We start from the raw sequence: 26,994 nt of genomic DNA on the forward strand, positions 1-26,994 counted from the left end.
ATGTTGATCAGGCTGGTCTCAAACTCCCGCCTTGGCCTCCTAAAGTGCTGGATTACTGGTGTGAGTCACGGCGCCTGGCCAATTTTTTTTTTTTTTTTTAAAGCATGACTTAACATACAAATGTGTGTGTACTGGACTCAATAAGAAGTTCAGAAAACAGTACCCTTACTACATACAGCCCACTCTGTTATTTCCTTTTCTTTTCCAAACTTTATTCTGCTCTAGTTCATTAAAAAAAGAATGCTAGTCAAGATTACTAACTTGATTTCATGATACAGTCTTGGGTTGTCATCTACATTTGGAAAAACTCTAGGAAACAAAGTTAGAGAGTTTAAATGAGACTTGATTTTGGAATGCCTTGAATACCTGGCTGAGGAGGTTGAACTGTCTTCTGTGGACCATGGGGAAGCTGGTTGAAGCTTTTGGAAAAATTAAGACAGAAATGTAGTCTCAGTTCAGTCATCCAGAAGAGACATTCAGCTGTACTTCAAATGTTCTGCATATCCAAGCAGAATCCTTGTTCATCTATGGAATTGTTCTCTCTTGGGTGGCAGTTTGTGATCTCCCTGCTGCACATGTTCTTAATCTTCCTTCAGAAGCACAGAGGGCCCCAGCCTGGGAATGTAAACCAGCTGATTTTGAAGTCCCTGAAACCTTCTTGAATCGCCTTCAGGACCTGAGCTCCTGCTTTCTGAAGGACATTGCAGGTAAGGAGGGAAGTAGGAGGGTCTCATACCTACTTTTCTGAAAGTGATTGTTACCAAGCAAGGCCCTTGGGTCAGGTTATTCCTCTTTCTTTTCAAACCTGGGCTGGTTTGACGTTGAAAGCACTTTGTATAGTCCCTTTGTGTACGTAGTGCCCTGTATCTTTTTGCCTAAAGTTTGAGGTTATGCAGGTTGTCTGGATTTTGGGAAAGCTGCTTTATTTTTGCCCTCTCTCCACAGTATTTATCACTGATAAGATCTCCAGCTTCTGTCTTCAAGTGGCCTTACAGGTTTTACACTGCAAACTACCCCAGTTTTGTGCCCATCTCTGCAATGCTGTGATTAGTTACCTGAGTACTTGCAGTTCCTCAGTAGATGGCAGGTATGGTCGGGTCTTAGAATTGACCAAAGTTGGTGGGGCTGTGTGAAATGAATGAGATGATGTAGTGCAACTGGATTTTACATGAAATGGAGTTAAGACTGCCTGATGCTCCTCTTGTCCCTAGTCCCCTACTGCTATTTCTCCGAGATCAGACGAGCTCCAGACTCCTGGAACAGGTCCTGCTGGTGTTGGAGCCTCCAAGGCTCCAGAGCCTCTTTGAGGAGCACTTGCAGGGGCAGCTGCAGACCCTGGCTGCACATCCCATTGCCAACTTCCCTTTGCAGCGCTTACTGGATGCAGTCACCACCCCTGAACTGGTGAGTTGAAAACCTGGGCTGGATCTGTTTCTGCTAATTCTTGATCATTGAACCTTATTCTATGGTGTGCCTGCCTCTATGTATTTTTGACGTTATGCTGGCCATTCCTCTTGAAAAATTATTCCTTGAGGTTTTCCAGAGCTTAGGATAAAGGTGCCTACCTTCTATTGAGAATTTGTTTTGGCTTCTCTCACGTATGAGGACCAGCAAGAGACTGGCTTCATTCAAGTTTATAGCAAGAGGTTCCATGGCCCACCCAGACTCTGGTACTTGGCTATAAGTCCACATGAGTGCTAGAGCTGTTGCCATAGCTTCTCTTTTCCCTTGCTGCATAGGACCAAGGTGGGCTTCCCTGTGGTCTCATGCATTGGGGGTTAGAGTGGAAGGGCAGGTTTAATTTTAGTCCCCCGTTGCCCCTAGTTCTCCCTTATACATAGGGAAGAGCCACTCAAAGTTCCTTCCTGTGAGGTGGCACCTCTAAGACTGCTCCTTGTCCTGGGTCTTATCTATCCAAACAAAAGTCCTGATACTGGCATTGCTTTTTATGTAGCATTTTTAGTTGTTTTCAGTGGGAAGATTTCTCTGAATAATGTAGTCTACCATTACCAGAATGCCACAGTCACATCCCATGTTTCCCATCAGCTGTCCCCTGTGTTTGAGGAGCTGAGCCCTGTCCTAGAAGCTGTATTGGCTCAGGGCCACCCAGGGGTAGTCATTGCCCTGGTGGGGGCCTGTCGCAGAGTTGGGGCCTACCAAGCCAAGGTCCTAGAGCTCTTGTTGGAGGTAAGTAGATATTACTCATAATCTGTTTATGCCATCAGTCCAACTCTTACCAGTTAGGATTTATCTAATCTTAAGTTGTTGTACCTTTGGACTCAGGAAGTCTAATGCCCAAGGAGCTTACAGGAATGGGGGAAAAGATGCCAAATGATTTTTGTTGTTATTGAGACAGAGTCTCGCTCTGTCACCCAAGCTGGAGTTCAGTGGTGCCAGATCGGCTCACTGCAACCTCTGCCTCCCTAGTTCAAGTGATTCTCTTGTCTCAGCCTTCCAAGTAGCTGGATTATAGGTGCCTGCCACCACACCCAGGTAATTTTTGTTTTTGTGGGTTTTTTTGGTATTTTTAGTAGAGATGGGGTTTCACCATGTTGGCCAGCCTGATCTCGAACTCCTGACCTCAGACGATCCATTACCAAACGGGATCATCCCGCCTCAGCCTCCCAAAGTGCTGGGATTATAGGAATGAGCCACTGTGCCTGGCTGAGGTCAAATGTTATTTCACAGTCCTAGAATAATAATTGTCTCCCAGAGCTAAGACAGAAGTTTTTTTAAGGGATAAATGTTTATTAACCTCTGTATGTGATAGAGTCTGGGGATACAGCAAGGCATGAAATTCTGCTGTCATGGAGCTCACATTCTTATGGAGTTAGGCCTTCTTTCCTTTCCTGAAGGTGTTCCCTTGAGTTTGAGGTTAGGGATGGAGAAGTTCCCACGTTCATCATATTTTGTCTTCTCCTTTAGGCATTCCACTGTGCAGAGCCCTCATCCCGGCAATTGGCTTGTGTGCCTCTCTTTGCCACTTTGATGGCTTATGAGGTGTACTATGGACTGACGGAGGAGGAGGGGGCAGTGCCCGCGGAGCACCAGGTGAGATAGGGAAGAGGCTAAGCTGGTGACTGATTGGGAGCCAGGCCTCCCAGGGTTTAGCAAGCCTCTGACTCCTGAGGTGAGTGTGGTGATTTCATCCAGGTGGAGGTGGCAATGTCCTGGGGATGGGCTCATCCACCTGGCTTGTTGGTGCCTCCTAATTTCCTATCTCTGTGTTCTCAGGTAGAAACAGCCTCAGCCAGGGCCTTGGGGGAAGTGACAGTTCTTGGATCTCTACTGCTGCAGCATCTGCTGCACTTCTCTACTCCTGGTCTTGTACTTCGAAGTCTGGGTGCCTTGACGGGACTACAACTTCTGGCTCTGGCCCAAAGTCCTGCTGGCTCTCATGTGCTCGATACCATCCTGACCAGCCCCTCTGTGACGCGCAAGCAGCGCCGCCGTGTGCTGCAGAACCTAAAGGTTAGATTTCTGGCTTCTGCTTTGATTCCCCACCATCATCCATTTAGAGAATATGACCTTCTCCAGTACTATACCTTCAGATGCAAAGAGGCTATATAGTTCCTAGACTATTTTAACTCAGCCCCTAAACTCTTCAGAAAATTCACTCCTTGCAGGCCCCCAAAATACACTTTTGTGGACTTTGCTAGGGGAACCTTCTTTGTTTGTCTTAATACAGGGACAATATGTGGCCCTGGCCTGTAGTCGCCATGGCAGCCGTGTGCTAGATGCCATCTGGAGTGGAGCAGCCTTGGGGGCCCGGAAGGAAATTGCTGCTGAGTTGGGTGAGTACCAGCCCCTCTCTTCGATGTTTCCAGACTTTCCCTTCTTTTACTCCAGATCTCTGGGTGGCGGGGGAGTCTACTGAAATTCAACAGTCCTCAGTTCCAAAGAGTGGTTTTGCTCATGGGTTCTTAGCAGTCTACTTTCCCCTTCCCTTCTGCTGACTGATTGTGCAGTTCTCTGCCCTCACCCCGCCCTCTGACTTCTGTTCTTTGGAAAGTGAGGTGTTCACTTTATCCCAGTGGCAGTCCCAGGGTCTGCGGGAAATGGAGGGATCTTTACCTCAGGTAGAGTCTGTCTTTGAGCACGGATGGTACTAAACATGAGTGATTCCCTTTACAGGGGAGAAGAACCAGGAGCTGATAAGAGACGCTTTTGGCCACCATGTGGCTCGAAATGTGGCCTTGACTACTTTCCTAAAGCGGCGAGAGGCTTGGGAACAGCAGCAGGGTGCGGTGGCCAAGCGGAGGCGGGCATTGAACTCTATACTTGAAGACTGAGGCTTTGGATCTGGGACTGGGTGTTGATGGGGGAGGGCAAAAGGGAGTATCCATCCCATCCCTTTCCTGTTTAAGTTGGAGTCAAAAGTCTTAGTAGTAAATATTTTATATTTTTATTTGAAATGTTTTTGTTATTTTTGGGGGAAGGGTATGAAGACATCTCAGGGTAAAGTCAGAGAGGGCTGTCATGAGTATGCTGGGGAGTTTAAGGACAGGAGGCTTTGGTAGGGGATTAGATGTAGCAGCAGACAAGCTCAGATCAAGATGCCTGGGGATAGGTTTGTGACCTTTCAGGGCAAGTGGGAGGCAGAAAGGTGGCTAGGAAGGGACAGCATTCTTCAGGTAAGGGTATAGACTTGGGATGTGAGGCATTATGCTGAAAGGTTCTGTCACAAGGGGGTCAGAAGACAGTGGGGAAATTGGGTAAGTTATCTAGCCTGTACTGTCTTCAGGTCCTGAAACTTGATGCTGTCACAGTGTTTGCAGTGTGTCTCTTGGAATGGGTCTGGGGACAGAAGCTTAGAGGCCCTTCTTAGTAGGAATGGAGGCGGCCCTTCTGCTGCCACTTCTCAGCCCCTTCTACTACATGGCGAAGGGTGGAGGAAATTCCCAGCAACATATGGCCCAGGCCTTGCAGCAATGTGGAGGTCCAACGAAGGAGCTCCCTGAAGGGCGGAGATAAGAGGAAATCAGATGATTCGGGAAACCTGGGAGGAGGCTATCAAGCTGGGAGATGAGGACTTTCCACAAGCAAGAGCTAACTAGGGTTAGGTGGGTGCAGGAGGAGGAATGATGGGGACTATCCGACTGTAGGGGATGGGGAAGTATGACATGTTGATTTCTGACCTGAGTACTTTCTTTGGGCCAAGTCCTTGAAAGTCACAGCTCATAGAGTAGAGCCCGTAGAATGTGGCTTTGACGTTCAGGCTGCCAAAGAGGTCTCGAGGGTTTTGCTTGTATACGTCAAAGGTGATGCGGGCGATGTCCTTGCTGTGCTTGGGCCTCTCCCGGCCCAGGCCATATGACAGCACTCCACTCTGTAGGACATGCCCATCAGTGCAGTAGATCCTCACACCAGACACCCACCATTAATCCCCATCAGCAGTGGGTCAGACCCTCCCTGGCCTGGACTTGTCCATTGTGTGACATCCTTGACAATTCCGCAACTCCCCCTGCACCTCTGTCCCCAGAATCAGTGTTAGGCTAGACAAATGGGAGAGCTATAAAGGATGGGCAGTGGAAGCAGCCCCAGTATAGGCCTCACCCTGATGGGACTCCAGCTCTGACCAGACTCCAGCACCATCAGGCACGTGTCATCCTCCAGCAGCTGGAAGAAGTCCTCACTATCCACTACAGTTCCATCCTCCTCTAGCACCAGGGTTAGCACTCCATTCAGCAGTAGGGTCTCCAATGCCTGCCCAATGGCAAGAAGCAGAAAGGAAGGGCAGGTCTTACCCCATGCCCCTTCCCTCATTAGCTGCCCAACATCCATCAGTTGGGCCTAGACATTGGTTGATGTCCCACCTCGACTTCCTGGGACTTTGCCATCCCTCCTAAAGGCTACTGCTCTCAGTGTTCTTCAGTTGTTGGGGGATCCTAGCTAGAGGCTGACCTTGTTCCTCTTTGCTCCTACCATGTCACTGGCATCTCCCCTTGCTCCCCTCCAAGTCACTCCTGTTTTGGAATTGGAAAGCAAGCCAGGTTCTCATGAAGTCCACCCTTCTGTCCTACAGTGCGGCACCTCACTTTCCCACACCCTCAGAGCTCTCCAGAAGTGTGTTCAGTAATAGTGTTTAACCTTTTTGAGTCCTTACTCTGTACCAGGTATGAGGATTTTACCTACATTATCCTCTGACTCAACAACCCTACGAGGTGGTGTATTATTGCCTTTTTATAGATAAAGAAACTGAGGTTTTGATAAGTTGAACAACTTGACAAACTCACTGTGGAGTGGGGAACAGGAGAGGAAGGGAACTGCTGAATCCCCTAGGGGCTGAATGGAGTTTTGTTGCCCTGCCCATATCCCCTAAAGGTGGAGGGTACAGCGGAGGTTTTGACAGAAAGTGGCAGAATTTGAACTTGATTTGTCATACCAATTGCCTTTCCATACTGGCTTCTGAATTCCATCCCTCCAGCTCTCCCTAGCCACTACTTCCCCTGCTCCCACAGACAACCTCACTGTGGAAAATGAACAAATTGACTGGAGGTCATTAGGCCCACCCCACTGCTTTTAGCCCTCAGAAAGAGGGGCAGCTGTGTGACCTCAGCCGTCTCTGCTCCATCATCCCAAGTTGTCACTGTTCTCGAGCCCCTTGGCTGCCCCTGCTATAGGAACCGAGGAACTTGGCCTACTTACTTTGGCTAGCAGTTCCTGATGGGTGGCAGCTGTCAGGCCTTTCCGTATGGTCCGCTTGTGATCACAGACACGGAAAGGTCGCTGGGGTGGCAGAGCTGAGGTCCAGACCCTCCGTCCAAACTCTGAGCTTATACTAGATACTGACCTGGTAGTTGGGAAGAAAAGTCAAGAAGAAGCAAGAAGGGGCTTGATGAGTGTAAAGGGCATGATGGGGGTGGCTAGGGGGCTGGTGAGGGAGGAATGGTTTGCAGATTAGGGATGGGGTATAGACCTTGGAGTGCAGGTGGGCCGTGGGTGGCTCAGGAGCTTGATAAGCTCACTGTGGTGTGGGGAGCAGGAGAGGCAGGGTACTGCTGAGTCTCCTAGGGGCTGAATGGAGTTTTGTTGCCCTACCCATATCCCCTAAAGGTGGGGGGTACAGCGGAGGGTTAGCAGTCACCTGAGCAGGTCACTGGGGTTCAGAGCTGAGAGATACTCCATGGTGGACGGGAGAGTTCCTTCTTCCCTGGAACTTCTGGGCTGAGTGGTTCTCTGCTATGCTGGGGCTTCAGTGGTGTTTTCTGTTACAAACCTGAGATCTCAGCCCAGGATGAGGTGGGAATGAGTCAAGCCTGGACTCTGGCCCCCCTGCCTGACCAGTAAGAAGGGCAAAGTCCAAGGGGAGGGATGAAGGAGGGGCCAGATGTGGTCCTGGAGGAAGAATTGCCCGGCAAAAGCCACTGGAGCTTGTTTGTATGCCTTTGGTGATGGCATGTGTTGTGAGGGTAGATGGGAACCATGTAAAAGGATGAAATGTGACCTCTGGTGTTTCTGTATTTCTATGGAGGGAATTTCTAGGGACAGTTTCCGGCTCTCAGGCTCTGAGAAGCTGCGTTTTGTGAGCGGCTCGGTGTATGCTGCCACCTACTGGAGAAGCCGTAAGCTGCAGCATTAGGAAAAGGGAACCCCTGCGGAGTGTGGGGAAGCGGGATGGCAGCATGGCAGGGCTTTGGAAAATGAGAGGTGAAACTGTGTCCAGGAAGGGTGTGAGGAGAGGATGGATCCTGATCCATGGGTTCAGGATCATTAGGGTCCTGTCTGGGACGCTGGCCTTCCTACTTACCTGCTCCTTCCTCCTTGGTCAAGGGACAGGCTGGCCCATTGCTCTGGCTTCATTTTCCAGAACTGCCTGCTTCCGCCACACTTAAGTGACCTCTCTCAGTTTTCCCCTTTTGCCAATTAATGGACATGAAGGAGATGTGAATGGGACAGGGATGTCCTTTGACAGGATCAAGACTTTAGCTTTTGGTACACTGTGTCCTAGCTCTGATTTCAGTTGCAGCTGTGATGGACAGTTGCATGGAAGCTGAGACTCTCACTGACAGTGGAACCCTCAAATGAACACAATCCCTGCTTTCCTGCCCAGGATCCTTGTAGGGTCCCCAGCTTCCCCACTATTTTTCTGTGTCCTGACAAAGAAACACAGAGTAACTTGATGGCTCTGTCACCTGGCCAGCTGCATTTCCCCTGGAGGCCTGAGCCCAAGCCAGAGCCTTGAACATTACCAGGCACTGAAAAGGTATTCAGGTTGTTGCCCAAAACACCGAAAGAAACTGGCCCTGGCACTGAGCCAAAGTCCTTGAACCCTCATAAACTCCATACCCTGACCCCCTTGTTTTGGACATACTTTGGTAGAACAACTCTTTCTTTCACTGTCTGTTGTGAGGATATGCTGCAACCCACTCATTAAGTTCTCCTAATAAATGCTTTGGACTGATCACCCTGCCAGTCTTTTTGTCTTGGGCAATCTGTACTTTTCTCAGAGGTTCCCAAGGCCTAATGAAGGGACTTCACACACTCTTAATGGCTTTCCTCTCTCTTGTCTTACCCTATGCCCTCACTTCCTGAGTTAGCCTCCCAAGTACAGGATTACCTGTACCCAAGCCCTTAGTTCAAGCTCTTCTTTGGGAGAACCCAAACTAAGACAATATTTCTGGTGCCCTGCCCAAGGAACGTCAAGTTCTGGCTGTTACTTGGGCAGAGTGTATGGCACATTGGGAGCCAGATGTAAGGCTGAGTGCCCCACAGGGTCGTGGGGTGAGCCTTATGCTGTGCTGAGGTGCAGGATCCGAGAAATAAAGAGACAGGACACAGAAGTACAAAGAAAATGCAGCTGGGCTCGGGGAGCCACACCACCTATAAGCAGAGTCAGGCAAGGCCGGCGAGGCCGGTGAGGCCAGGCTGGCGAGGGTGGTGAGCGAGCCCCAAATGTCCAGAAGCATGAATATTTATTGTGTATAGGTTAGGGGGCAGGGCAGTGAGTGAAATCATCTTGAAGGATAGTGATAGGGTCGTGAGCAATAAAACATAGGGTCTACCCCCATTAGGTCACCTAGGCCAGGAGGTGGACAGCGCGCAGCAAGGGACCCGTTCCCACGAAGGCAAGGGCCCCGTTACCACGAAAGGAAGGGCCGTGTGCAGTAAGGGGTCCACCCCCATTAGGTCACCGAGGCTTGAAGGTGGTCCGTGCAAAATGAAGAGGGTGAAGTGTGCAATACTTCTATCTATGGGAAAACTACTTCTAAGAAGATTTATAGGAGGATGCTTTAAGTTACATAGTAGTGACAGAGCTGTCAAGGTTACTGCCACCTTCTGGCAGCTTCCAATGGATTCTATGGGAAGATGCTTTTCAAGCAGCCCAGTAGCAAGAGCTGACAAAGTTCACAGTCACCAAGGTGGATTGCAGTTCTGAGGGCAGCCTTCCACAAGAACTGGAGCAAGGTCCTACAACTCCTTTATCAGGAGGAGTGGCTCTCGCTCCAAGCCTGCCATGCAGCGGGTATCTTTACTATACTGAACTCTGCCCCTGGGCCATGGATTCTTGTCCTGGTATAACTGTTTTTCCCTTAATTCATGCTCTGCACTGTGTCTGCTCTAGGCATTCCTCCGATTATGAACTAAGATATAATTATAGGTATATATGTAGGGAAATATTCTTCAGGCACTCATGGCACTCATACTATCAACTATTATATGATTATATATAGCGGATTATATAAAGGGAGACTTCAAGCCCTATTTCTATAAACTAATATATGATTATGTAAAGGATTATATAAAAGGAAATAGCTGAGTAGTAACACTATAAAGTGAGATATTCCTCAAGCCCTAACTGTGCCAGGGTTCTGCTTAGCTCTCATTCCTCAGTGCCTAGATGGGGGGGTTACCCACACAGAGGCCTTTCTTTTCCCTTACCCCAACTCTATCGATCTGCCAGGCCCCCCTCAGATCTCTTCATTTCCAAGTTTTGCTTGACTTTTCCAAGAAGAGAGGGCTGCTTCTTAGTATGTCTCTACTGCATCTTTTTCTTTCTTGTCTTGTATCCTGGTGCAGCCTGGTAGTGGGGTCTCTTCATGGTTGTGTGTCATGACTCCCTAACCAGGTTATAAGCCCCTTATATCTCCATGCATCCCCTGTTCCTCCTGGAATCTGGCACCATGCCTTACATGGAAAAGCTGTCATTGACAGCCTGGTGAGATCCCTGAGGGTGGAGTGACTGGGGCAGGGCCCAAGGCAAGAGATGGGAGGAGGTAGGCCAGGAGTTTAAGAAAAGGGGCTCAGCTGGACCAGGAAGCTGGAAACAGGCAAAGATAGAGAAGCTGAGGGGCTGAGTTGTTTGGTTCACCTCTATAGGCCAGAGAGGCCAGGTAACATACACACTGTAGAAAGTGGACTGGGGGGATTGGGGCCAGAGCTGGAGGAGGGATGAGAAGAGAAGCAGGACCAGGGTCAGGATTCAGCAGAGTTCTCCTATTCTCTTCCACAGCCAGGTAATCTTATCTGTCCCCCTTCAGCTTATGCTGTTTCCTGGCAAGGCAGGCTCTCACATGCCTGGACGCCTGGATGCATTGGTGATGGGAAGGAGTGGGGTGAGGGAGGGGCCCCAGGAGAGGCCCCGGATGAGCTTCATCTTGTCCCTCCCCATTCTTGCCTTGCCCTCTGCAAATGTGACAGGCATAGGACAGGAGTAGGCACCTCGCCCACTACTGCTTAACCTTTCAGCTTCCCAGGGCCCCAATCTTGCTTGCTCCCACCTTGGTAAGTAGATCTGCCCACCTTTACACCCCACCATACACTTTTGTCCAGAGATACTAGGATTGGGGCTGGAAAGAAGGAGAGGCCAGGCTAGAGGAGTGGTGGTAGAGACAGTGACAGCCTGGGGTGAGGACTTGATGCCTGTTTACCACTGAGCTCTGGGAAGGAGCCGGGAGTCGGGCAGGTCAACTGACTGGGAGCAGGGGATCTGGGTTCCAAGAAGGGGTAGTGTTTCAGGTGGGGTTTGGGTAATCTTGGAAGTCAGGACTCACAGGCAGAAAAGAGGCAGGCTGCAGGGAAGTCAGGAGGAGGCATGGCCCCTTCTCATCAGGCATCACAGGTGGGGTTTTGCCCCACCCCTGAACGCCCTCTGTGGCCCCTTCCACCCTTCTGTAGGCCCAGAAGGATGTCGGTCTGCTACCGTCCCCCAGGGAATGAGACACTGCTGAGCTGGAAGGCTTCGCGGGCCACAGGCACAGCCTTCTTGCTGCTGGCGGCGCTGCTGGGGCTGCCCGGCAACGGCTTCGTGGTGTGGAGCTTGGCGGGCTGGCGGCCAGCACGGGGGCGACCGCTGGCGGCCACGCTTGTGCTGCACCTGGCACTGGCAGACGGCGCGGTGCTGCTGCTCACGCCGCTCTTCGTGGCCTTCCTGACCGGGCAGGCCTGGCCGCTGGGCCAGGCGGGCTGCAAGGCGGTGTACTACGTGTGCGCGCTCAGCATGTACGCCAGCGTGCTGCTCACCGGCCTGCTCAGCCTGCAGCGCTGCCTCGCTGTCACCCGCCCCTTCCTGGCGCCCAGGCTGCGCAGCCCGGCCCTGGCCCGCCGCCTGCTGCTGGCCGTCTGGCTGGCCGCCCTGTTGCTCGCCGTCCCAGCCGCCGTCTACCGCCACCTGTGGAGGGACCGCGTGTGCCAGCTGTGCCACCCGTCGCCGGCCCACGCCGCCGCCCACCTGAGCCTGGAGACTCTGACCGCCTTCGTGCTTCCTTTCGGGCTGATGCTCGGCTGCTACAGCGTGACGCTGGCTCGGCTGCGGGGCGCCCGCTGGGGCTCCGGGCGGCACGGGGCGCGGGTGGGCCGGCTGGTGAGCACCATCGTGCTTGCCTTCGGCTTGCTCTGGGCCCCCTACCACGCGGTCAACCTCCTGCAGGCGGTCGCCGCGCTGGCTCCACCCGAAGGGGCCTTGGCGAAGCTGGGCGGGGCCGGCCAGGCTGCGCGAGCGGGAACTACAGCCTTGGCCTTCTTCAGCTCCAGCGTCAACCCGGTGCTCTACGTCTTCACCGCTGGGGATCTGCTGCCCCGGGCAGGTCCCCGTTTCCTCACGCGGCTCTTCGAAGGCTCCGGGGAGGCCCGAGGGGGCGGCCGCTCTAGGGAGGGGACCATGGAACTCCGAACTACTCCTCAGCTAAAAGTGGTGGGGCAGGGCCGAGGCAATGGAGACCCCGGGGGTGGGATGGAGAAGGACAGTCCGGAATGGGACCCTTGACCCCAAACCCTACAACCTGCTGCCCTTGCCTGTCCCTTTCCATCCCCCCACCTTCCGGAGCTCAGTGTTCTGGAACGTTTGGGGACCCTTTGACTGGAGTTTGGATCTGGCTGGGTAGGATTACTATACACCTGGGGCAGGCTCAGTTTCCTCCAAACTGAGGGATTATGAGTGTGGTGATGGTCTCTGTTAAGGACTATTTCGTGCTTGCAGTTTGGCATGTACCCATGTACCAGCACTGCTTACTTGTTGCCAATAGCTGTTATTGTGAAATACACTGGGAAGCCATTAGGTGGTGACTTAAGTGTGCTCCCCCTTATCCCCCACACCGACCCGTGGTTCTTCATGCCTGAATTGTACTGAAGCCACCTAGTTCCCTGCGGGTCAAGCCAGGGTTGGGCAGTGCCGGCCTTCGGTGGCATCTTGTCCTTCCCTCCGCAGCCCAGATGCCCTGGTTCCACAGGCCAACCCATAGAATCACCCTGGAAATAAATGAGACAATGGAAGGAGAGCTATGGGAGCTTGGATGAGGGGTAGGAATGGGATCCATTATCTGAGGTTTATAAAAACCTCTGGGGGAGGAAATGGCTCTGGAAGGGGAAGGTGAATCTGTGGATTTGAAAAGGAAACTTTTCCTGCGTATCTTGTGTTTGGTCCAGTGGGTGTGAGAAGCACACAAGGAGTGGACAGTGGTGTAGGGGCCCTGGGAGTCTGAGACTTACCTTCCTCTCTGACCATCTGATCATCCCTGCAAAGGCCACCTGATGTGAAAAGGGGCCCAGGAGCAGGCACTCACTCAGGGAAGTCTGGGAGTTGACCACCAGGGGCTATGAGGAATGGCAGGAATATTTAGAGGACAGGAATAATTTTTTCAGGAAAGTGACACCTCTTCTTTTTTTTTCTGCCAAGTCTGGGCTCCTTCCAAGATGCTGTTAGCTATTCCTAGCCCCTTCCCCAATACTTCTCTGCCCCCACTTTTTGGAATCTATATCTAGGTTTAAAAATGGTTATAGATCCTGACATCTTTAATTAAGGGGACAAAGAATGGGATTCTTTTCAGGGGACATCCACAAGTACACACCTGTGGTCACTAAGGTGACCAACTCATCCCAGTTGGCCCAGGACTTCCCAAGTTTTAGCACTGAAAATCCCTTGTCTCGGCCCTATCAGTTTCCCAACAAACTGAGATTGTTGGCCTCTCAAGCAGCTACCCTGACCATCACCCAAGGTTCTATGTTAGTGACAGTTTACACCTCCCTGCCCCCCAGACGGAAGTCAAAACAGAGCAAAGGAAACCCAGTCCCCAGGGCCATGCTAGGGCCACCAAAACTGGAGTGAATTAGAACCTGTGAACTAGAACAGCAGGGAGTATGCTTAGAGCTCCTGGTCCTGGGTGTGGGGAAGAAAGGCCATCAAGGGAGATGTGGATGGGGAACAGCTTGAAAAAGGAGGCAAGGACAACCCAGTTTCTATCTGAAGGGTCTTCTGGTTGACCCAGGCTTCTATCCCCAAACACAGGTCTCAGGGGATTCTTTCTGTCCTCATGCACTGGGCAGAGGTTCCCTAACTTCCCCTGTTACATATTCCCCATCTCTCACAGCCTATGTGGTCAGAAAGCCCTTCCTCAACTCTGACTTCAGTTCTTGCTGTGGTTTCAGCCCATATCTTTTTTGTCATATCCTCTGCCTGACAGCTACGAAGTCAATTCTGGTCTGGCTTTTCTCCAAGCACAGCAATTGGAGGTTCTGGAAAGGATAAGGACCTCAGTGATCACCATTACACTTTACATATTTCCTGAGAAGTCAGAGTTGAAAGGGAAGCAGGAAAGCTCATGGTCAGTTTGAAGGAAGGAATTTTTAGTTCTTTTTTTTTTTTTTTTTTTTTTTAGATGGAGTCTCGCTCTGTTACCCAGGCACTGAAGTGCAGTGGCACAACCTTGGCTTGCTGCAGCCTCCACTTCCTGGGTTCAAGCGATTTTCCTGCCTCAGCCTCCCAAGTGGCTGAGACTACAGGCACATGCCACCACCCCCAGCTAACTTTTGTATTTTTAGTAGAGACGGGGTTTCACCATGTTGGCCAGGCTGGTCTCAAACTACTGACCTCAAGCAATCTGCCTGCCTCAGCCTCCCAAAAGTGCTGGGGTTACAGGTATGAGCCACCACACCCGGCCAGGAATTTTTAGTTCTTAGCTTTTGCAGGAGACTTCAAGGAAAGGAGATGTTCCTCTGTCCAGGAAAGGGGGAAGGTAACCGTTTCCGCATTCCTGGTTTCTCCTCTTGGCAGAGTGGGCATGACATATCACTGTTCCTGCTCCCTCATTCCTGCTCCTCATGCTCAGGCTGCCTAGCTCATACTCAGCTTCCTCTGTGTGTCTAAAGTGGAACTGGGTAGTGGGCTGTGGGAAGATAGGAAAGAGATGGTACCAATCTCCTTGCCCAGATCTCAAATCCAGGCTCGGCAGGGTAACCACATGGGCAAGCACAAGGCAAGTGCCTGGGGAAAGGGGAAATGATTGGCATAATGTGCGATACCAAAAAGACCATTTGTATTTTGGCTTCTACCAAAGAGAATGGAGAATTGGTTGACCTAAATGGAACCATCCCTTTAAGTAAGGAGAGAGGAGGGGGTGCTGGGAGATGGCCCTCTTCCCACAACCTAGATCATAGCTTGAACTGAAGCCAAGGACAGAGTTCTTCCCCCTTCAGCATTTACTGACATGCCTTCTTTAAATCACGATGTTATCTAACCCAAACCCAGACCCAGGACCTAGTCACAGCTCCAACCTACACTTCCTATTAATCTGAAAAAAACAAACAAACAAACAAAAAAACTGCATTATTAATGCAAAAAACAAAGATATCAGCATTTTAGCCTCTCAATCGGAGGCCCATTTTCCTTCTCTGGCTTCCTTACCTCCTCCTATATGATACAATTCACTACTTTGTTCAGTTCTCCAGTCTAGACCTGCATCTTGAGGCCACACCCAGCCTACTCACTCCCCGCACCCCTCTTTCGTCTCTCACTACCCCTTCCTGGTCTCTTCTCATCTGGCCCCACCTCTGAGGAGTACTCCTGCCTTCTGGGTTGCCCTGGAACACAGACTATCCCCGCTCCTAGTGAAGAGAGTAGGTGAGGGTTTCAGCCCCACCCTCAGGAAGATGCATCTTCCCCCTCCCCTGCTACGTAGTACTTCCTCTCTGGCTGACTTAGCTAACAGCACATAGACCTGGGGCCAGGCCCTTGGCATTGGGACTGATCCAGGGATAGGCTACACCAGCCTGCCCTGACCCTGGGATTGGCACCAGCTTCCAACCAGTACCTGCCAAAGCGTGTAAGTAAGTACCCTGGGAACGGCAGTGGTTGTGGTGGTGGTGGGATGGTGTGCAGCCATGAAAGAAGGTGCAAAGGAATCTCCAAAGAAAGTCTGACCAGTGTACAAAGTTGGGAGGCTTTGTCCTCATCACTTGTCCACTAACTCCTCTCCATCCCTGTTATTTCTGGTTGACCTTGGGCATCTCTGGGGACAGTAGGCAGGTGATTGGGAAAGTTAATGGGATTGAGGGACTCAGGGCTTGGCGGGGCAAAAAAGCTGGCCTTTCAAGGGGTGCAGCATTGGTAGGAAGTCTCTCAGTTTGGTTCTAGGCTTTAGGGTCTCCTAAGGGGAGGCGGCTGAAAAGGTCTGGAAATGCTGCTGCTGCTGCTGCGGTCACTGTATATTTTGCAATTGGGTCTGTGGGCAGGAAGAGGCCCCACAACCCAGTTAGGAAACTAGTCTTTGTACTCAACCAGATCCCTTTAAGACATCAGTTGGCAGCGATGGGAGCAGTATATTTCAGAGGGACCTCTGATGCTGCTGACCCTGGAGACAGACCGGAGTTCTCAGGCTAGGTGTGTCCATGGCCTCAGGAAACCCTTGGTCCTCTACTCTTATGCGTGTGTCCGCACTCACTCTCCAGGTCCTCCCGACGGACATGAACACTACATCTTCTGCAGCACCCTCCTTGCTAGGTGTCAAGTTCATCTCTCTGCTGGCTATCATCCTACTGTCAGTGGCGCTGGCTGTGGGGCTTCCTGGCAACAGCTTTGTAGTGTGGAGCATCCTGAAAAGGATGCAGAAGCGCTCTGTCACTGCCCTCATGGTGCTGAACCTGGCCCTGGCCGACCTGGCCGTGTTGCTCACTGCTCCCTTTTTCCTTCACTTCCTGACCCAAGGCACCTGGAGTTTTGGACTGGCTGGTTGCCGCCTGTGCCACTATGTCTGCGGCGTCAGCATGTACGCCAGCGTCCTGCTAATCACAGCCATGAGTCTAGACCGCTCGCTGGCAGTAGCCCGCCCCTTTGTGTCCCAGAAGTTACGCACCAAGGCTTTGGCTCGGCTGGTGCTGGCAGGCATCTGGGTGGTGTCCTTTCTGCTGGCCACACCCGTCCTGGCGTACCGCAAAGTGGTCTTAAAATCGAACAACATGAGCCTGTTATGCTTCTCGAAGTACCCTACCGAAGGGCACCGGGCATTCCATCTAATCTTCGAGGCCCTCACGGGCTTCCTGCTGCCCTTCCTGGCTGTGGTGGCGAGCTATTCCGACATTGGGCGCCGGCTGCAGGCCCGGCGCTTCCGCCGCAGCCGCCGCACCGGCCGCCTGGTGGTGCTCATCATCCTGGCCTTCGCCGCCTTCTGGCTGCCCTACCACGTGGTGAACCTGGCCGAGGCAGGCCGCGCGCTGGCCGGCAAGGCTGCAGGGTCCGGGCCCCTGGGGCTGAAGCTGCAACTGGCCCGCAACGTGCTCATCGCGCTCGCCTTCCTGAGCAGCAGCGTGAACCCCTTGCTGTATGCATGTGCTGGGGGCAGCCTGCTGCGCTCGGCGGGCGTGGGCTTCGTGGCCAAGATGCTGGAGGGCACGGGCTCCCAGGTGTCCAGCACCCGCCGCGGGGGCAGCGTGGGCCAGAGCGTGAAGAACGTCCCTACCGCTCTGGAGCCCGGCCCTGCCGAGAGTCTTACTGCCACCTCCAGTCCTCTAGAGTCCAACGAACTGACCTAGGCCTCGTGGAAGGACACTCACTTTTCTCCTGGCAGAATGCCAGCTCTGAGCCAGTTCTGAGCCAGGAGCAGCAGGGGTGTGGAGGGCATTGGGGCGTGGGAGGCGGGGGTGGAGTGGAAGAAGAGGGAGGAATGGAACAAGTGAGAGCAGAGTGAGAGAGTGCTCCAGCCTGGCTCCCACAGGCAGCTTTAACCATTAAAATTGAAGTCTGAAATTGGGTCAGCCTTGTGAGTGGGGTACATGTGCTGTGGGTATCGGGTTGCTTGTGGGCACCCTGGTGGGGCCCCTCTCAGTAGTTGAGAGTCATGTCCTTTGGTTCCCCGTGATTTATAATTTTGGAAGGGACACAAAGACAGACATAGACTGTCCCCAACCCAGGTGATTCCAAGTCCATAGTCTGCAGATCATACTTAGCAAAATATAGTCCACAGACTCCAAAAGCAGCTTGTCTAGGAAGACCACCCATGTAGTTTTATCACTCCAGGCCCTGTGACTCAGGGACATTTTGAGAAAATAGAACTGCTGTGAAACATCTTCCCTGAAGCCTGTGATAGGTATCCTTGTTAGCATGACTCTAACTTCCTGCCAATAATCTTTGTCCTCTCCATAGGAGATGTTCTAGGGGATTGCCTTCCTTCCCCCCATTTCACAAGGAAACCAGACTTGAGGACCAAGTCATTAGATCTCATCCCTTAGAATTCTGCACATCAGCATCTGCTAACCTCCACAACACACTCTGGCACAGGGTGGGGCTGAGGGCCCCAGGAAACAAAGATTCCCAAAAGTGAGAGGGATAAGTCATTATTTCCTAGAGATGACTGTTGTTGTAGAGAAACTTGGTCCAGCTCTGTTCTGACAAGGTTTTAGGAAGATGGCAACAATAGTGGCAGCAGTGTACTTTTTGGCTCTTTCTCATTAAAAAAAAAAAACACCAAAACAGCAAGTAGGAGAGTGAAGCCAAATATCCACATGCAACGTCCACAACAAATCTAGTATATTAAGATATCTCCCATGGACCCCAAAATATGAGCCAGTGAGAATGAGCCATCGATACCTCAAGACCCATGTACCAGCATCTGTGCAGAAGGATGCAGAAGGAAGCAAAGGGATATCGGATGGACCTCTAAACTGTCCACAGGTCCTTACTGGAAAGCATGATGTACCAATCTGAGAACAGCAGCTGAAACTGGGAGGGACCTAACAGATTATTTCCCAGACCTCTTGCCCATTCTGTATAGTGAGCACATAATAGGTACTTATTTAGTGTTTGTTGAATGAATAAAGTTCAAATGACATTTCCCTGGAGATTCCTCCAATATTTGTGAGTAGGGGGCAGGAAAGGGTAAATCTTTGTTTTGAGTCATGTGGCCAAATTATGCTTCCAAGGTGTACAAAATACTGGAAGAAGTTGACAGAGGGGCTGAGGGAGTTGTCTTTGTGAAAAAAAAATCACTCCTTTCCAACATGCTCAGTCTCACATGCATGCATGTGTGCACACGCGTGCGCGCGCGCACACACACACACACACACACACACAATTTGGCCTGGGAAGAATACTTCCCGCTGAAGGGCAAAGAGAAGGTGATCCCCAGCTATATAAACAGCTTCTGACATCAATGGGCTCCAGACATCCCAGAGTCTTCTCTTTATTGAGGTTCTTAGAAGGGGAATGGGGTCTCAGCCTAGCGTGGCTGAAGGAGGTCCAGTTCGTGTCAAGTCTGTGTTCAGAAAGTAGGTGCAGAGCTGCCCTTTGCCTTTCACCTTGATGACACCCCGGCTGTAGCAGGTGTAGCCCAGGGACTGTAGGGCCCAGGCTGTCTCCTCAGTCACCTACAATTGGAGGGGGTGAGGGAATATGGAGGTGGCCCTATTCTTAGTCCCCCTCCCCCATGCCTCCAATGTGGTTTTCTCACTTGGATTTTGCCAAGGACTCCTGTGCTCTCCATGCGGCTGGCCACATTCACTGTGTTGCCCCAAATGTCATATTGCGGCTTCTGGGCTCCAATCACTCCAGCTACTACTGGCCCATGGTTCAACCCTGATAAGGGATGTGGTAATGACAAACTTGGAGAAGGAAGAGGGAAAGAGGAAGCACAAGAAACTGGAAGGAAGGGAGAAGGGCATGGGTGGTGGCCCTAGAGGAGAGGAGGTGTCTCTAAGGCTGGAGAATGTAGCTTAAGAAAAAGAGTGGGAGAGCATTGTACCTCCTGGGCCAGTAGCTGCACACCCCATCCCAGGGCGTGAGTCAGGAAAGGGGTTTCAGGGATGAACTGGGAGCAGCTATCAAAGGACTTGGAGTGGGGCAAGCTCAGGAAGGTGAGGAGGTACCAGACTGCTGCAGCAGGGGAGGTCTCTCACCCACACGCAGGCGGAAGTTGTTGAATGAGTGCTTGTTGATGACATCCAGCTTAGACCCCAGGGCCACGGCAAACTCTACCATAGTGCCAAGGTGGCTGCAGCTCCGCTCAGCATCCTGGCAATGGGCCCCCCCACCAGGGTGAGCCAGTGAGAGCACAAGAATAAGTCTCACTGTTGGGCCCATCAATGAGAGACCAGAGGAGGGTGGCAGGTAAGGAAGGGTCGCCATACCTGTTGTGCATCCTGTCCAGAGGTGGCATTTAAGCCTGTGGCTGCCATGTAGGTGCTGCCGATGGTTTTGATCTTCTCCACCCCACTGAACTTGGGCTTGGAGAGCAGCTGTATAGAGAGGAGGCCTGTCCCCAGTCTCTCTCGCTCTTTCCCTCCCCTCTCCCAGAAGCCCAGCCCCAAGCCTTTGGAGTTAAAGGATCAGGCTGTGGGAGTGGGGATGGTGTCAGGAAGGAGAGGGTTGGTGGTGGGCAATATTGCTGGAGTGGGTAGAGCTGGGGGATCAGAGGAGGCGAGTGGGTGCTGTGGAGGGGAGGATTGACCTCATGGCCAGAAAAGCAAAGTGGAAGGAAGGACTGGTGGGAAATTCTAGAATCTGGGGCATAGGGTCTGGGAGACTCTTGGAGTTGTCACCTCATCAAAATCAGCAATTATCTCATTGAGCAGCCTCAGACACTCTAGACCCTCATGATTGATGTCAGATTCAGAGTAGAACTCCTTGAAGTCCGGGACTGAGGCGAAGAGGACACAAACACATTCGTAGGACTGGTGGTAGAGATCCTGGGAGGGCAGGAGACTGGAGTAAGGGGTTCGTGTCATGTTCCTCCCCCTTCTGGGTTTGCGTGGGACCCTCCTCCCTGTGTCCACACTCCTGGTCTCCCTGTTGAAGGAGAATTGGGAAGGAGGGAGAGGAGTAGGGCCAGACTACCCCAGGGATGTTACTTAGGAATCAAAGCTTGGATCTCATTGTGATTCCAGAAGAGACAGAAGTTTGGGGTCAGGATCACCCCACAGCAACATGAAGGGAGTCACTTCTAGAACTGGGATCCTGTCAATGTGAATTATTGTTATATCCTATCTTATTGCTGAAAGGTGTTTAATTAAGCCGGCTACAAAACCAAAGGTAAAAAGTGTTTAAGTGTTTAAGTCACTTAAGATAGGTATAGAATGAAAGATAAAATAAGCAACAATAGGGACTATGGGGCAAAGAGAAAATAAGGGTAAGATTATAAAGATGGAATCAGATCTGAGGGTGGTTCACAAAATGAGTGCCATGAAGTCCTTTTTAGTCCTAGATTTTGGCTCTCAGCTATCTAGCAGCCAAAGTGAAGAGAGAAAAGGATCGATTACAAGATTTCCTGTGTCTGTAAGAGAAGAAACAAGAAGGAGAACTACTCCTGATCTTGAAAGCAGGGGGCAGGTGGCGGGGGCATAAGGCTGTGAAAGAGCTCTGGAGATGTGTCTTTTAACACCCCTCAATATGAGCCAAGAGCATTTCCACAGCAGAGGGCCAGCAGGTGATGGTACGAGTAAGATGGCACAAATATGTGGGTGACTTCCTGATGGTTTGGCTATAGCAAGAGTTTTGAGGATCTAAAGCAGGAGCATCCAACAGAAATTTTTGCAATGGAAACGTTCTCTATCTGCAATGTCCAATACAGGGGCCACTAGCTGCAGTGGCTATTGAGCTCTGAAAATGTGGCTGGTGAAACTGAGGAACTGAATGTTTTATTTTAATTAATTAACATTAAATTTTCATAAGGCTAATGGCTACCATATTGGATAGTGCAGGTCTAGAGAGAGGGGTGGACTGTATCCTCCAGACCAGTGGTCCCCAAACTTTTTGACCCAGATGGAATCAGATCTGAAGGTAATTCACAAAATGAGTGCCATGAAGCCTTTTTAGTCCTAGATTTTGGATGGGCTTCGTGGAAGACAAGTTTTCCACACATCTGGGCAGTGGTGAGGGGATGGTTTTGGGATGAAATTGTTCTACTTCATCAGGCATTAGTTATAGGTTGGTGCAAAATTAATTGCTTTTTTTTTTTTTTTTGCCATTAAAAGTAATTAAAGCCAGGCGCATTGGCTTACTCCTGTAATCTCAGCATCTTGGGAAGCTAAGGTAGGTGGATCACCTGAGGTCAGGAGCTGGAGACCAGCCTGGCCAACATGGTGAAATCTTGTCTCTACTAAAAAATATATAAAAATTAGCAAGGCGTGGTGCCGGGCATCTGTAATCCCAACTACTCAGGAGGCTGAGGCAGAAGAATCGCTTGAACCCAGGAGGCGGAGGTTTCAGTGAGCCGAGATTGTGCCATGTCATGCTCTCCAGCCTGTGAGACACGAGTGAAACTCTGTCTCAAAAAAAAGTAATTATTTTTAATTATATTATTTTTAATGGCAAAAACTGCGATTAATTTTGCACCAACCTAATAGACTCCTATAAGGAGTGCACAGCCTAGATCCCTTGCATGTGCAATTCACAATGGGGTTTGAGTTCCTATGAGAATCTAATGCCGCTGCTGATCTGACAGGAGGCAGAGTTCAGGCAGTGCTGGCTCACCACTCACCTCCTGCTGTGTAGCCCAGTTCCCAACAGGCAATGGACCAGTACCAGTCTTCAACCTGGGGGCTGGGGATCCCTGCTCCAGACAGCTCCCATCAATACCTGACTAAGATTCCAGAATGAATGGAGTGGTCATGAGTTAGAGAAGACATGCCTTCTAAGTAAGAATTTGAAATGCAGAAATTTTGTGCTCACCAAAGACAGAACCTAAGATCTTGTGAAAACAAAGTCGCTTGACAAGCACAAGGGCTTGGGTGTGGGGGGTCTAGAGGGGATGGGTCATAGGTCAAGACTTTCATCCGAAATGAGGCCCTATGGCATCCACGGCTCAGGAGTCAGGGGGTCAGGAGTCACCTCGTTGCGCCGGTTCTGGCCAATGAACTGGGGGGCCACGTGTGCAGGGAGCACATTCTCCAAGAGCAGCCGAGTCAGGTTCTCCATCGTCTCTGTCTCCTCCCGCTCCTGCCTCAGCTTCTTCTTCCACAGGAAGTCCAGGCGGCAGTAGTACTCATTCTGGGGAGAGTTGCCAGGGGCCATGGGGAGACACAGAGCAGGGGAGGCCCAGCTCCTGCGTGTTAAGCCCCAACTCCTTGATGCCTGAAACCAGCCCCACCCTATCCCCAGTTTAGGACTTAAGGTGCAAGTATCCTTGGAGAGAGACTATCCTTGAAACTAGATTCAGACTAGTGATACAGAAGTGGCAACGGACTTTTTCTTATGCATGGGCTTTCCCAGACTGGGGCATGGGAGAAAGGAGGAGTGGGGAGAGAAGGAGAAAGAAAGGGAGCAGGAAGACTTTCTTAGAATCTTCCAGCAGGCACTCAACACTGAAAATTAGAAAGACCAAGTCACAAATATGGGACCACTCATAGGTGTGCCCTGGAGGGCTGAGCTGGGTGACTTACCTGGCGAGCCAGGACAAGGAGGGTGAAGAAGAAGATGAAGAAGGAGATAGCACCCATCAGTTTGGGCTCCTTCAGCACTCCTGGCCTGAGGGGGCCATGGATCAGGATTGCCCCTCGCTCTGCCCCTTCCTGGCCACCTCCCTGCCCCCAGTGCCCATGTAGGCCTCCACTTCCCTCCTGCTTTGCCCAGTGGGTGATTCAGTTCAGTGAGGCCAAGACAGCTCTGCTGTGTCCCATCTCACCCCCATTCCAGGGGGCCCGGCACCTGTGTCCAGCAGCTGTGCACACCTGGAGTCCAAGGGGCCCAGATAGAGGCAGGCGATGAGGCAGTCGGACAGCCAGGCATGGGAGTGCAGGAAGAGGGAGCAGGAGGCCACCAGCCACAGCAGGAGCAGCAGCAGCTTCAGCTCGAAGCTCATGTGCAGAAAGAGGGAGCAGGAGAGGAAGCCCAGCACACAGCAGTGCATGGAGTACTGTGGGGGCAGGCAGGGATCAGGAGTGGGCATGTCCCACAGGCAGTGTGGGGAACACCTGAGGGCTCCCTTCCTATCCCTCCCAGGCTCAGGTCCTATCTGTGAGACCGGGAGTGTCATACACACAGATACACACTGGATGTGACTTGTGTCTGTTCTAATCCACAGAATGGAGTGTTCCTCCACTCAGGGGGCTGTGGGCTTGTGCTGAGGAAGGGTCTGCAGAAGGAGATTAAGGGCATGCGGGAACACTCACTGGAAGACTGATGAGAGGCAGAGACCCAGGGAGCTCCCAGGAGAGGTTGGAAGTCGTGGAGGACACATTGAGAGCTTGGAAAGGGCAGTCTGATGATGCTGGGAAGAAGAACTGCAGAGGGGATGAGGAGCTGAAGAGGCTTGTGCTGGGTTTCAGCAGACCCAGGGATGAGTCATGGTCAGACTCACCCAAAGGGCTGGATCCTGCTATTTCTGGTTGGGAAGGGAACCTCAGCACTAGGGTCCTCACTGTGGGGAGGAGTTATGGGAGGGGTATCAAGAGTATTCGTCTGACATGGAGCCGCTATGTGGGCTCTTGCCAGCCACTTAGCCTCTCTGGGCCTTAGCTTCCTCTTCTGTAACTTGGCTGGTGGGTGATTCCCAGGTGCCCTCCAGGAATAGAATTCTAGGAATGAGTCTAAATCCTGAAAAAGCAGCCAAGTGAGCTAAGTAATAAATAACTGCCTACACAGAAAAAGATAAGGACATTCACCAGTGTTATTAACAAATGTTATGCCCACATGGTAGACTGCTGGTGACTATAATTTTTTCTTTCTATTTATACAACATTGCCAGCATCCCCTGGGCTTAGTCCAGCTGCCTGCCCAAATCCAAGGGTTCCCTTTCAGTCCCTGGCAGGTCCAGTATGCCCTGATGATGGTGGATAGGGCCCCCTCTGTCCTCACCAGGCTGGTAATGGCCATGCCAAAGACAAGGAGGATGGTGGCGGTGCCCAAGGCTATTCTCAGTCCTGGTCGTGTGGCCACAAGGCCAGACAGTGCAGGCAACCAGTGCAGCATCTTGGGGCCTTTCAGGACACACCTCTGTGGAGGGAGCATGAGCATCTTAGCCATGGGGCTGGGGCACCCTCTTCAGGACAGGTTGTGACCAGGGCTCTGCCACGCCACTTCCACCCCTCAGCCCACCTCACCATCAGGTCCTCTGAGAAGCAGACAAAAAGGAGGAGGAGGAAGAGGAGGAAGGTGATGCTATAGGTGATGGCCAGAGCTGGGGGCCTAAAGGGAGACAAAAGCGAGGCCTTGAAGTGCTGGAACAGGCTCCCTGCGTGCTATGCAGGTGCTGTGTGAGCCGGGTGGGAGATGGGGGAAGTGGTTCTGGGGATCTGGGTTGGCTGGCGGTGGGGTCCCGGCTGTTAGAAGACATTGCATTCTGATGATCTGGGTTGGCTGGCTTAGGGGTCTAGAACAGTGTTAGGGGGAACAGGGACCCATACGGTGGGCAGTGGGGGCTCACAAGAATGGCTGAGGCTACTGCAGACTGATCTCTGGGCCTATAGGCCAAAGCTCTTTAACCTGGCTGCGTTTTCTTTTGTTTTGTTTTGAGATAGAGTCTCGCTCTGTTGCCCAGGCTGAAGTGCAGTGGCATGATCTCAGCTCACTGCAAATTCCGCTTCCCAAGTCCAGCGATTCTCCTGCCTCAGCTACCCGAGCAGCTGAGATTACAGGTACCCACCATCACCCCCGGCAAATTTTCATATTTTTAATAGAGATGGAGTTTCACCATGTTGGCCAGGCTGGTATCAAACTCCTGACCTCAGGTGATCCACCCACTTCAGCCTCCCAAAGTACTGGGATTACAGGCATGGGCCACCACACCTGGCCACCTGGCTGAGTTAAGAACAAGTCCTTGTCCCTCCTAGCAGTGAACTAGGAATGAGGGACTACTTTCTAAGCTCACGCATTTGCTGCCAGATTTGGGTTTCTTAATGGAAACAAACCCGCTTTCATGGAGATGTTGTTGGCACCAAAAGAGACGTTCATGAGAAAATGCTTGTGCTGTGTAGAAAGTCCACAGGATGTACAAGGTTAAGATAAGGGCTGTGATTATCATTTTCCCCAGAACACACATTTCCTCTGCTAGTAAGAGCCTGAAGCTAAGGGGAAAGGGTGAAGGAAGAAAATGTGAGCAGGGGTCATGAGGGTAAGGGAATCAGCTTATGACAGCCGGGGCCTCCCTTGCCCAGGGCACTCTCACCTGTTTGTCACTAGCATCTGGATGATGAAGTTGGAGAGAAAAACCAGGAAGGTGCAGGCTTCATAGTATTTGAAGGCGGGGAGTGCAGAGAGTCGGTACTGAAAGTGAGGGGGCCGGAGGTGGAGACAGGGCCCAGTGCTGCCCATCACCTTGAAGACATCACTCCCAGGCAAGAGGTGGGCTCCTCAGCCTCACTGCCCAGCCTCCAGTTCAGTTCCACGTAGACCCTACCAGTTCTCTAAGGAGCTACCCTCCGTCCTCCCCCTACCACCCAGTACTTCTGTCTACAGAGTGACTTTCCTTTAGAGAGAGGCACAAGCTCCTCACTCCTAGGATCATAAACTAAGCAGACCTGGGGAGGACACCCAAGGACTGACCCCTCCCCAGGGCTAAGGAACTAAAGTTGGGAAGTCCTTTGGTGCCGCCCACTCTGCAGCCTACCTCTTTCTCCATCTCCTTCTCTCTGAAGTACAGTGTCAGTGGGTTGAAGTCCTTTGACTGCTTCCACTGTCTGGTGGGAGGTGGGAGGGTGGGTGAGGGCACCAGAGAGCAGAGGGCAGGGTACGGCAGGAAGAGGGCAGAGTGAGAGCAAGACGGGGTGGTCAGGCGAGTCTTCCCTCAGGCCCTCACGGAGCACCATCCCTCCTCCACCGCCCTCCCAGCCCTCTTTGTTCTCCGTACTTCTGTGAGTTGAGCTGCTCAATGACCTGGAAGAACTTGGCATCCCCGGTGTCAAGTTCATCATCTAGTCCCCGGGGAGTACGGCTCCTGCACAGTGAGAGCCAAGCCCATCACCACAGAGACCCTCAGAGCATCTGGGCAAAGCAGGAGCAGCCCCCCAGGGTGGATGGAAGGGTCACCCAGACAGCCCCACTGGCAAAGACTCTCAGGACTCCTCACCGATCCAGGCTCCACTGGGGGCTGAAGGAAGCCAAGGCCTTCTCCTGTTGGGAGAGCACATGGAGGAGGTGGGCATGGTGGGTGTTTTCCCTGCAGTGAGGTACACCATGAGTCACACTGCATGATCTATACATGTCGTTGACCTTGGGCATTTGACTGGGCTCTTTCTGCTCCCTCTAATGACCTCTCTCTCTCCCAAATCCCACCTGCCCTTGAAGGGGTGGTTTGAACCTCCTTAAAGTTTCCCCCTGACTCACTAGACTCCCAGGATCTTTTTTTTTTTTTTTTTTTT

General features: G+C 51.8%; 5 protein-coding genes across 14 annotated transcripts in view; 3 read left to right on the plus strand and 2 right to left on the minus strand.

Moving 5' to 3' along the window:
- Positions 1 to 4,410, plus strand: part of NOP9 (NOP9 nucleolar protein) — a 5,929-nt gene extending 1,519 nt beyond the window's left edge. For 3 of the 4 annotated variants that reach the window (XM_017520624.2, XM_017520627.2, XM_037735616.1), the window contains exons 3-10: positions 555 to 707; positions 946 to 1,087; positions 1,212 to 1,404; positions 2,047 to 2,187; positions 2,926 to 3,051; positions 3,235 to 3,471; positions 3,689 to 3,794; positions 4,135 to 4,410. In XM_017520624.2, coding sequence (XP_017376113.1) covers positions 555 to 707; positions 946 to 1,087; positions 1,212 to 1,404; positions 2,047 to 2,187; positions 2,926 to 3,051; positions 3,235 to 3,471; positions 3,689 to 3,794; positions 4,135 to 4,292 — 1,256 coding nt within the window. In that variant the 3' untranslated portion in view covers positions 4,293 to 4,410. The remainder of the gene's footprint in view (positions 1 to 554; positions 708 to 945; positions 1,088 to 1,211; positions 1,405 to 2,046; positions 2,188 to 2,925; positions 3,052 to 3,234; positions 3,472 to 3,688; positions 3,795 to 4,134) is intronic. The other variant, XM_017520625.2, reaches the window with a different exon arrangement.
- CIDEB (cell death inducing DFFA like effector b) lies at positions 4,383 to 8,657 on the minus strand. Its single transcript, XM_017520631.2, has 5 exons — positions 7,088 to 8,657; positions 6,649 to 6,793; positions 5,557 to 5,706; positions 5,139 to 5,329; positions 4,383 to 4,957 (listed from the first exon to the last, which is right to left on the minus strand). Exons 1-5 carry the CDS (start codon positions 7,126 to 7,128, stop codon positions 4,825 to 4,827), a joined length of 660 nt encoding a protein of 219 aa, XP_017376120.1. The 5' UTR covers positions 7,129 to 8,657; the 3' UTR covers positions 4,383 to 4,824.
- A 1,894-nt stretch (positions 8,658 to 10,551) lies between these two features.
- LTB4R2 (leukotriene B4 receptor 2) lies at positions 10,552 to 12,504 on the plus strand. The gene is made up of 2 exons (XM_017520642.2): positions 10,552 to 10,725; positions 11,119 to 12,504. Exon 2 carries the CDS (start codon positions 11,129 to 11,131, stop codon positions 12,203 to 12,205), a length of 1,077 nt encoding a protein of 358 aa, XP_017376131.1. The 5' UTR covers positions 10,552 to 10,725; positions 11,119 to 11,128; the 3' UTR covers positions 12,206 to 12,504.
- A 561-nt stretch (positions 12,505 to 13,065) lies between these two features.
- On the plus strand, positions 13,066 to 18,546 carry LTB4R (leukotriene B4 receptor). Of its 2 annotated transcripts, none has more exons than XM_017520643.1 (2): positions 13,066 to 15,540; positions 16,162 to 18,546. In XM_017520643.1, exon 2 carries the CDS (start codon positions 16,177 to 16,179, stop codon positions 17,239 to 17,241), a length of 1,065 nt encoding a protein of 354 aa, XP_017376132.1. In that variant the 5' UTR covers positions 13,066 to 15,540; positions 16,162 to 16,176; the 3' UTR covers positions 17,242 to 18,546. The 2 variants fall into 2 exon arrangements, with proteins under 2 accessions (XP_017376132.1, XP_017376133.1); XM_017520644.1 differs by having other exon boundaries at positions 14,243 to 15,536.
- Positions 18,547 to 18,846: 300 nt separating this feature from the next.
- The window catches only part of ADCY4 (adenylate cyclase 4), a 17,329-nt gene continuing 9,181 nt past the window's right edge, over positions 18,847 to 26,994 (minus strand). For 4 of the 6 annotated variants that reach the window (XM_037735614.1, XM_037735610.1, XM_037735611.1 and 1 more), the window contains 15 exons: positions 26,703 to 26,746; positions 26,484 to 26,570; positions 26,244 to 26,313; positions 25,803 to 25,900; positions 24,739 to 24,823; positions 24,494 to 24,631; positions 23,809 to 23,919; positions 23,368 to 23,552; positions 23,080 to 23,164; positions 22,529 to 22,687; positions 20,242 to 20,388; positions 19,831 to 19,938; positions 19,600 to 19,714; positions 19,155 to 19,279; positions 18,847 to 19,071 (listed from right to left, as the gene is read on the minus strand). In XM_037735614.1, the coding sequence (XP_037591542.1) occupies positions 18,919 to 19,071; positions 19,155 to 19,279; positions 19,600 to 19,714; positions 19,831 to 19,938; positions 20,242 to 20,388; positions 22,529 to 22,687; positions 23,080 to 23,164; positions 23,368 to 23,552; positions 23,809 to 23,919; positions 24,494 to 24,631; positions 24,739 to 24,823; positions 25,803 to 25,900; positions 26,244 to 26,313; positions 26,484 to 26,570; positions 26,703 to 26,746 (1,710 nt within the window). In that variant the 3' untranslated portion in view covers positions 18,847 to 18,918. The remainder of the gene's footprint in view (positions 19,072 to 19,154; positions 19,280 to 19,599; positions 19,715 to 19,830; positions 19,939 to 20,241; positions 20,389 to 22,528; positions 22,688 to 23,079; positions 23,165 to 23,367; positions 23,553 to 23,808; positions 23,920 to 24,493; positions 24,632 to 24,738; positions 24,824 to 25,802; positions 25,901 to 26,243; positions 26,314 to 26,483; positions 26,571 to 26,702; positions 26,747 to 26,994) is intronic. The other 2 variants (XM_037735613.1, XM_037735615.1) reach the window with 2 other exon arrangements.

This window comes from Cebus imitator, unplaced genomic scaffold (assembly GCF_001604975.1).
Source record: "Cebus imitator isolate Cc_AM_T3 unplaced genomic scaffold, Cebus_imitator-1.0 Scaffold862, whole genome shotgun sequence".
In the NCBI taxonomy this organism is placed as follows: domain Eukaryota; kingdom Metazoa; phylum Chordata; class Mammalia; order Primates; family Cebidae; genus Cebus; species Cebus imitator.

Bases quoted from the DNA above. Each gene is read 5' to 3' on its own strand.
- LTB4R2 (XM_017520642.2), top strand. From the start codon at position 11,129: ATGTCGGTCTGCTACCGTCCCCCAGGGAATGAGACACTGCTGAGCTGG.
- CIDEB (XM_017520631.2), bottom strand. From the start codon at position 7,128: ATGGAGTATCTCTCAGCTCTGAACCCCAGTGACCTGCTCAG. The intron at 6,794-7,087 runs GTGACTGCTAAC...CCCAACTACCAG, and splicing joins AACCCCAGTGACCTGCTCAG to GTCAGTATCTAGTATAAGCT. The intron at 5,707-6,648 runs GTAAGTAGGCCA...GCCATTGGGCAG, and splicing joins ATCAGGAACTGCTAGCCAAA to GCATTGGAGACCCTACTGCT.
- LTB4R (XM_017520643.1), top strand. From the start codon at position 16,177: ATGAACACTACATCTTCTGCAGCACCCTCCTTGCTAGGTGTCAAGTTC.